This window comes from Parasteatoda tepidariorum, chromosome 4 (genome assembly GCF_982258835.1).
Source record: "Parasteatoda tepidariorum strain Cologne lab strain chromosome 4, Ptep-v5.0, whole genome shotgun sequence".
In the NCBI taxonomy this organism is placed as follows: domain Eukaryota; kingdom Metazoa; phylum Arthropoda; class Arachnida; order Araneae; family Theridiidae; genus Parasteatoda; species Parasteatoda tepidariorum.
The window spans coordinates 10,754,648-10,764,182 of NC_141758.1; the positions used below are offsets into that span (position 1 = coordinate 10,754,648).

Consider the following 9,535-nt stretch of genomic DNA (forward strand, 5'->3'; position numbering starts at 1 on the left):
TTTTTTTTATTATTAATTTTAATAATTTGATCTTAAAGGAGATTTCAATACCATAAAATATAACTTTAAAAAAAATACATTTTATTTTTTATCGTTATGATCCATAAAAATTTTTTTATTTAAGTATTTTTTGGATTTAGACTTCAGAAACAGATCTTAATGATTCAAGGACCAAAACTTATATTTGCACAAATTAATTGCACTTCTTAATTAGTGCAGCAGACAATATTTTATGAAGCATAATGAGACATATAATCGCACATTTTTTATTCAGTTTCCTTTTCATCAAATTCGAACTCTGTCCAATTCCCATAGTATGATCAGGAAGAGCGATCGAAAGTTTAGTTCTCGTAATTTTACTTTTTACGTGTTTCGCACTATCTCGATGAATTTTCAAGCTCATCGAAACATTTTTTACACACTTGAAAAATTTGTTTACCCAAAGATTAGGCTATGCAAAAAGTAGCTTTAAATAATTATTTATTATTATTTTTGTGAAAATGTTTCAAAAGATTTTGAATTTTGATGTACATGAATTATTAAATCATTTTAAGAAACGTTATTTTAAGTAAATAAATAAAAAATACTGCTTCTTTTTACTTGACAAATGTTGAGATAGAAGTAACGAAATTCAAATTTTATAAACTACCGTTTCAGTAAATAAAATATATTTAATGGATAACTTAATCTTGGGGTTGAAAATGTGCTTCAGCATCTAATTAAGGTATCTGCTAGCAATATATTTGACTGGCGGGTACTGAAATTAAAAAAAAAGGGTAAATGATTCTGTCTATATTTATTTCATTAAAATAGATAGAAAAAATTTTTTATTTTAAAAATTTTTTAATGTTGTGACAGTAATTAATAACAAAAAGGACTTTTTGAGAGTTCAGAAGATTGGTTGATAAGTACACTATCTAGCCATTAATGACCGGACACCCCTTGAACGGCAGGTGGACTCGTCCTGCCGGAATAAATGCAGAACCTGTGGTGGGGGAAAGACCATTCGCAAGCAGGCGACGGCCATACGAGCGTTAACAGTGAAAATGAGTGGACGGCGAGAGCTGAATGAGGCGGAAAGGGACATGATCATAGGCTTCCACCGATTTGGTCATTCCATACGTGCCATCTCCGATAAGTTTCAGATACCACGGTCAACAGTTGGTGACGTCGTGTTGAAATGGGAACGAGAGGGAGTGTTAAAACCGCAGTCCCGACCCGGCAAGCCCAAAATAATGTCCGACAGGGATCGACGATCTCTTCGACGTGTAGTGAAGGCAACCCGACAAATGTCGTTGGACACTGTCGCTACCAACTTCCGGGCTGCATCTGGCAGTGCTGCCAGTACACGAACTATTCGTCGGGAGCTGATTTCACAAGAATTCCATGGACGAACAGCAACACATAAGCCAAACATCTCTCCATCAAACGCCCGCCATCGATTTCAGTGGTGCAGAGCACGTCGCCAGTGGACAGTAGAACAATGGGAAAACGTTATGTGGAGTGATGAGTCACGCTACATGTTGTGGCACTCTGATGGACGGGTGTGGACTTGGTGAATGCCCGGAGATCCGTACCTACCGGAGTGCATTGTCCCCACTGTGAAGTTCAGCGGTGGAGAAATTATGGTGTGGTCCTGTTTCTCATGGTTTGATCTTGGACCCTTGGTGTTAGTGCGTGGAAACCTGAACTCAGAAGGGTGTAGAGACATCCTGGACAATTCGGCGTTTCCCACCCTGTGGCAACAGTTCGGTAATGGCCCATTTGTGTTTCAACACGATAACGCTACTATTCATAAAGCACATGCCATCACGGACTGGTTTGCTGAAATGGGGGTGCAAGAGCTTGACTGGCCATCCCAAAGTCCCGACATCAATCCAATTGAGCATCTCTGGGATAAGTGGGAGTGCCGGTTGAGGGCCAGACCACAACGCCCCAAAACCACCACTCAACTCTTCGCCATGTTACAGGAGGAATGGCGGGCAATACCTGCCGCCGTGTGCCAACACCTAGTGGATAGTCTTCCTAGAAGGGTTAAAGCAGTGATACGGGCGCGTGGCGGCCCTACGCCCTACTGACTTGATACTAGCACCTCATGTATCCGAAATGAGGGGTGTCCGGTCATTAATGGCCAGATAGTGTATTCATCTTTTAGATCTGAAAATTTCTTCAGCTCTCGAACAAGCTTCTCAACAATTAAAAAGTGGATCAATTATAAACACACATATGGATAATTAGGTCTGTCTGAAAGCTCTGTTTGCGAAAAAAACATTTATGATTTTCAGTAAAAAGGTGCATTTATTCACGCTGTAACGAATTAAAAAATTTTTCCCCAATGCATTAGTTTTTTGATCGGAATTTTCGATATTTTTTCGTTTCTTATTTCAAATTCCCAATCAATCTCACTCTACAAGATACTTTTTTAATGCAATTCAGTAATATATTTCTAAACAGAATTTTTTAAACTTTGTGTGCCTACTAAGAGTTCCCTCTTCTCTGCTACGTAGAAAGTGGTAGGAAGAAGGAGACGTTTACGATACCATAAATTATGTTACTTTGAAATGAACAAAATAATCGATATTACTTTTTTCCATAACAAACAAATGTTATTATTTCATAGATAGCATTTATCAGGCTGAAGTCGTGTTCCTAACATAATATATGCAGCGACGTCACAGGCAACTAAAATGTAAAAAGTGGTAGAAACTGCATTTGTTTATTACTTATTAATAAGACCTTGAGTTACATTTCAAATTGTTCTTGCTGAAAATTTAAGAAAAATTATTCTTGGAATCCATTTTCAATAGTAAACTAGAAATAAAAACCACTCCGCTTTCTGCGAAATTCTAATAAATTGGTCGCGAATTCAAGAGTAAAACATGTAGAATTTGAAAAATTACGCCCACTAAAGAGTGGGTCGTCACGAGACAACAGTAATAATGTTGCATTTCTTATGATACTTCATATTTTCAATATGTCAAATTACAAAAAAAGGAAGAAACTTAACTAAAAATAACTTTAATTTTGATATTACTAGAAAATATTTTCTTTAGTCGCCCGAGGCAAACCTGGAAACGCCTATTATTTAAAAAAAAATCTATTTTGTAATAATGATTTACAACAGGCTCATAATTAGCATTTAAAGCATAAAGTGTTTAGTTCGAACTTTATGTTGGAAACAATCATTTGAAACATTTATACTTTTTTTTAAATTACATTAACATAAATGTAATTTTAAGTAAATAAAGAAAATACTGCATCCTTTTTGGCGACATATGATGAGATAGAAATAAGGTAGTTCGCATTTTAAAAGCTACCGTTTCAGAAAATAAAATATATTTAATATACAATTTAATTTTTCTAATTGCTTCTATCAATCACGCAAATTTTTATGTTTATCTATTAAAGGTATCTGCTAGCAATACATTTCGCTGGAGAATACTGAAAATAAAATAAAGGAAAATTATTCTTAATGCAGGCTATTTCATTGAAATGGTTAGAAAACGTTAATTTTTTTTTTTAAAGTTGTGATAATTTTTGTAAATCTTCTTCATTTGAAGCATTCTATAAAGGTAGAGAATGACATAATCTCAACATTTGAGTTTGTGCGACATGTTTTTCCCAGTTGTAGTAAACAGAAGCAAATTTTTTTTCTTCAAAAATTTGAGAGTTGGCATTTATCAGGACATAGGTTGATCTTCCACTTAAAGCACCATGTTGCTAAGTCTTTAATTTTTTTTTTTGAAATAAATCAAGTGCAAGGGGATGTGTGTTTGATTTTGTGATAACTACGGTGTGATTGGTATACCAGAGATGCCAACTGCTCCGGACGCTCCAAAATAATTAAAAAAAACGGTAAATAACTACAGAGTAAATTTTGCAAATATCTTACTATTTTTGCTTGCTATTTAAAAGGTATAATATAACATTAATACAGTAAAGCAGAGATGCCAACTTGCTCCGGATAGCAATAATATATTTTAAAGTGGTAGTTTATCAATTGTTATTCTTGGTTTAATGAATTCAATTTATCCACCACTATTTCTAAATAATTCGTTGGCTTATAAAATTCACCACTTAATTGGAATCATGTCATCTCTCCATCGACATCATTACAGGCGCCCACGGTCATCACCTCAGATGAAGGAGACAGGCACTCTGTTCTCTACTCCAGTTCAAGTTCAAAGGAATCATGTCATGCTATGCCTTTAAAGTTATAAGTCCCCTTATGCCCCTCTATCTAACGCCTTAGTGACGTCAAGCATGAGTTGTAGTGTAGTTTATTACTCGTATTTGGCTTGCTGATAAATTCTAATACTTTGATATTTTGTTTTGTATAAGAGAAGCCTGTGTGGAAGCCGTTTTGTTGTTTAGGAATGTTTTGCTGATAGGAAAGCTTTGCTAAATCATCAAGTCAGTGTAGAAAGAAATTTTTTTCCGAAGAATTTTTAAAGCATTGTAAGAAGGCTAATGGGGTGGTTGGTCTCAGGAGATGCAGCATGTTTACCAGGTTCAGGAAAAAAGTATAATATATAAGATATTTTTTTGCTCATTAGGAAGGTATATATTTTTATAACAAGATTATTGCTAACTGGCTGATTTTGTTATGAGGCAAAATTTCAATCATTAGTTTTTGAGGTTGCATCATGACCAGGCGTTTTCCTGTTGCTGTGGTTTTGAATTATGCTAATAACTTCCATATCGGTAGTTTGTTAAATAGAAGTTGGAGTATCGAAATTTATGTTAGGATCTTTTTGAAGGTTTTATAAACAAACTTGTTAGTATAGGGGCAAGAAATATATCAACTGAATTCGAATTGCTCTACCAAAAGGTTGACGAAAACTTAATCTCCTTCATGTTCAATGTTCACTTTTTGGTCCATTAAGAGGAAAATTGTTCAATAAAACTATTTTGAGTGCTCTGCTCTGGTTATTCTCCAAATATGTTATAAAACTTTCTTCATCGTCTTCAGAATGTATCTCTTCAGTTTTAAGACTATTGATTTTTTCATAACAAAGATCATTGCGATGTGTAGAGCGCATGGCATTTTTCTTTCCTTTGTTAGCGTAACCACCTAAGTAGTTGTTTAAGGTTAAGTAGTTTTTTTAGATTTTGATAATACGTTTGTCAATATCTACTTCAGATATTATTTTTTTGCATAGATTGAGCTCTCCACTGTGATTAGGTAACTTATTGTTATCTATATTAATTCGAAAGAGTTCAGTTGCATCATCATGCGCAGTTGAAGAAGCAATTCTGAGATCATCAATTTCAGAATTGATGTTATCATCAGTTGCGATAATATTTTGATCATTGTTTATTTATATGAAGAATATTGCGGTGAAGAAGCCAATCAGTCATTTTTAGAAGATATTCTTTTCTTTACTTTTCGATGTTAGTGGTGATCCGATGAGGGTAATCGTTGCTAATTCCTTAATAGTATCTATTGAGAAAGATAAAAGGTTTGTAATCACGATGTCTGAGACTAGAAAAATGAGCTGATTGTTCAAGAGGGCAAATAGTAAGTCTTAACTTTTTGGTAATTTTATGCAATTGATTTCCGAGTTTGCTATTTTTCCTACTTTCAGCATAGCATTCTAAGCGTTGAAGTCTCTACGCATACTGTGCCAAAAGAAAGACTATCCTGAATAACTTTTGATCTAATAATAGGATCTTCACGTTCTAGATCCTAATCTCAATGGTTCAAGGGGGTGACCTCAAACAAGTTTATTACTTAGTGCAGACAATATTTCAAAGCATGAAATTAGACACAAAAATGAGCTTTCTCTAAATATAGAAACCTTTTTACGACGAATTCGGATTCCACACCCAAAAATATAGGTAGCCGCAATCTGTTAATTATGGTCCCTTTAGTTTGATCAGAAGAGTTTTGCAAATGTTGATGCAAATGCTTATTTATCCTTATTATATGCTTATTTATCCTTATTATATTATATGATCTTTAATGCTTATTTTACTTTATGCGCATTTCGCCATATCTAGAGAAAGTTTTAAACGAATTGAAAGATTTTTGCACACGATTATAAAATTTTTTTTTCCAAACGTATAAAAAGAACTAGTAAATCTTTATTACATTGTTAATTAATGGTTGAAAATACTTTGAATTGCAGAGTATACAATTTTTTACTTCATTTTAAAGAATGTAGTGTTACAAAGCAAAATATGAAGCTTAAGCGGAATCATGCATTTTTTTCTTCGATTTTCACCCAGATAACCCACCAGAGCTGATACGAACAAATAGTGTATCATACATTAGACTGCCATCGATATTTTACGCTGTTTTTTTTTCATTATCATCGTCCATTGTGAAGATGTTGCTACCAGACGATCATATTTTGATGATTCAATTGACTCGTATTTTAGTGAAATAAGTATGTTTAATAAGTCTCTAACAAAGGAAATTACTTTCCTGATATAAATTAGAACAGTATATTTTAAAATAAAAGGCAAAGGTTGAGATTTTTTTTTGTTCTCCGACAAGAGAATTGTTATAACTATTACGACAAATAAAAATTAAAATGACATACACATACTCATGTTGGACTAGAGCAACTCCTCCCAAGAGAGTTAAGGCCTCCGTACGGCTCAAATTCAGTTGCTCGACGTATTGAACATAAAATTCTCAGTGGGGTTTAACCCCTTGGGGACGGGTGATTCAGAAAAGCATTCGTACAAAATCAGAATCAAGTTGCAATTAAATAAAAAACGGTAACTTAAATGCAGTCTTTGCTAATTTGACAGACTTACTTTGCTTTTATTTTAATTATTGTTAGATTAATCATATATATAATCAATGTTAATTCAAAGTATAACTAAATAGTTTTATTTTGAACAAAGTAATGGTGAATTAAATAAATCAAAAAATTATAACTCCGCCCACAAATAAACTGCTAAAGAAATACTTTGATTACCAGTTTTATCTTCTTACCCTGATTGATACGGTTTTTTGCTGTCACGTATTTGTGACAGTCGGCGCGAAAGGGTTAAATAAGAAAGATGTGACTACATTCGAGCTACTTAACTGCATAGTGGGGTAAGGCAAGATATGTCACAATGCTCAGACTACTTAAAAAACACATTACTCGTTAACGGTTAATCGCGAAGAGGCAAAGCCTCCTATAACTGAAACCCTCCACTCGGATTTTTGTAGGTAGTCCGATCAGACCACTATGAAAGTAAACCAATTATTGAAAGAACCATTTAATATGAAATCTATTAAAAATTAGAAAGTGGTAGAAAATATATGTCTAACAATTTGTTAAATTTATGAATATAATTGGTTTGTTTTGTTTACTCGTCAACCACTACAGATTCAATTCCCAAATATATATGATAAATTTCTCTCAAGAACTTTTAAAATAGAATTTGGGTTCATGCGCACAAGTGGGTCGCTTTTTAGATAATCTGGGCAGACTACTTATAAGAATCCGTGTATAGGCTTTCTTTCTTTTAGAAGATTTTGATCAGCGCATCAAAAATTCAGTAAATTGCTAGGATTTAAAAAGAACGTTTATGGAAAAAGTGCTAGTTGTTGGCTATCGCTTCAGTATTTAAATATTACAAATCACAGTGGCTGATTAAAGACTGTGAACCAGGGTTGCAAGTTAATATATATATTAAAATGGGGAAAAAAGCTAAAACTGGTACAAAAAATTATTTCATTATTACTTATTTTAGGGATGATTTATAATTAGTCAAAACTGCAAAGATTTTTTCACATATATACTGTGCCGTCCCCCCCCCTTCCTAAAAAGGTAAATTGTGACGTTAAGTTTATAATTTAGAATAGTACAAACTTCTTTTACACATCTCCCGAAAACCAGTCATACATGAAAGAGGCAAAAATATTTTATAGAGTGGTACACATTTAAAAAGCAAAGCTTTCAGAATTTCTGGTAATTTTGCCAACAACTTAATTAGCTTTCAAACCTCAATGTTTTTAAATTTCTTGATGTATGGAATAGGGGTGCCCAGTTTTTCTAAATAAAGCAAACAAGCAAGATTTAGAGTTCAGTATTGTAAGCTGACAGTAGTAAAATAATTAGCCATGACCAAAAAGAACGTGATGATTGCATCGGCCTTTCTGTTGTAGCATATAGGTCCTGTCCGGTCAAACAACAATGGCTGCTATTTGCGTTTGAACCCGTTTGGTTAACACGTTCACGCCAGGGTGACCGACCGGTGGCCCACGGGCAGCGCACCGGAGTAAAAACTGGTAACAAATAAATTTCATTTTTTAGTTTTTTTCCGGGAATAATAAAAATCCATAACTACCAATTGTTTTTAACGGATGCAATTTTTATATTGAATTGCTTCTTCGCCGTGATAAATTTCCTCATCTTTTCTATGTATGTTCCCGTCATGGGATATATCATGATGAACGGGAAAAGGGCCATTTAGGCCTCAGATGCCCAGTTCTACAACAACGAACGTGATAAATTTCCTTACAGTGAACTGTTATTGTTGAGAATAGATTAACTCCTCCCGAATATTATCTAATATTGAAATAGTTCATCTACCAGTGTTTTCTCTTTTCCGTCCCGCTTTCAGGCTTGAACACCCGGCGTGAACGTGTTAAAGCATGTTTCACAAGTAGGGGTCTTGCGAAACTAAACCCTTTCCTTCGGGTTAAATTACTAGCGAAGACTTGTGATACCAATTACCTCATCGAAATAAGTAATTATATTCAAACAGCGAGAAGGTGTTTTCTTCAAGCTAAAACACAGTTGACTTCATTAATCACTCCTACCCACTGTTCATCTTTGAAGCACGATGGCAAAATTTTTTCTACACTTAATTTTGTACTCGTCCTCACCGTATTCAGTTTCACGTATGTTTCCATCACTTTATGATGAAAAGGAAAAAGGACCATTATGGCCTCAGAGGCCCAATTCCAAAGCAAGGAAGACTTCAGAACCGATCTTAATGACTCAAGAACCAAAACTTAAATTTGCATTAATTAATTGCAAACATTAATTAGTGCAACAGACAATATTTTAAGAAACATAATCAGTCATATAATTGCACATTTTTTATTAAGTTTCTTTTCCGTCAAATTCGAATTCTGCCCAATTCCCATAGTATGATCAGGAGAGCGATCGAAAGTTTAGATCCTTTAATTTCACTTTTTGCGTGTTTCGCAATATCTCGATGAATTTTCAAGCACGTCGAAACATTTTAAACATAGTTGTAAAATTCGTTTACCCAAAGAATATTTATGCAAAAAGTAGCCTTAAATAATTATTTATCATTTATAGTTATATTTGTGAAAACGTTTCAAAAAATTTTGAATTCAAAGGTATATGATTTTATAAATCTTTTTAGGAAATATAATTTTAAATAAATAAAAAAAAATATTACTTCCTTTTACGTGACATATGTTCAAATAGAATTGAAGTAGATTAAATTTTAGAAACTACCGTTTCATAAAAAATATATTTAATATAAATTTTAATTTTGTTGAAATTTAATAGTTGATTTCTTTATATATTTACAGTTAAAAAAAATATCTAAT

At 33.5% G+C, this 9,535-nt stretch overlaps 1 protein-coding gene across 1 annotated transcript; it reads left to right on the top strand.

Moving 5' to 3' along the window:
* Nucleotides 1-1,046: 1,046 nt before the first annotated feature.
* Nucleotides 1,047-1,559, top strand: LOC147810677 (uncharacterized). Its single transcript, XM_087160465.1, has one exon. It carries the CDS (start codon nucleotides 1,047-1,049, stop codon nucleotides 1,557-1,559), a length of 513 nt encoding a protein of 170 aa, XP_087016591.1.
* Nucleotides 1,560-9,535: the final 7,976 nt, after the last annotated feature.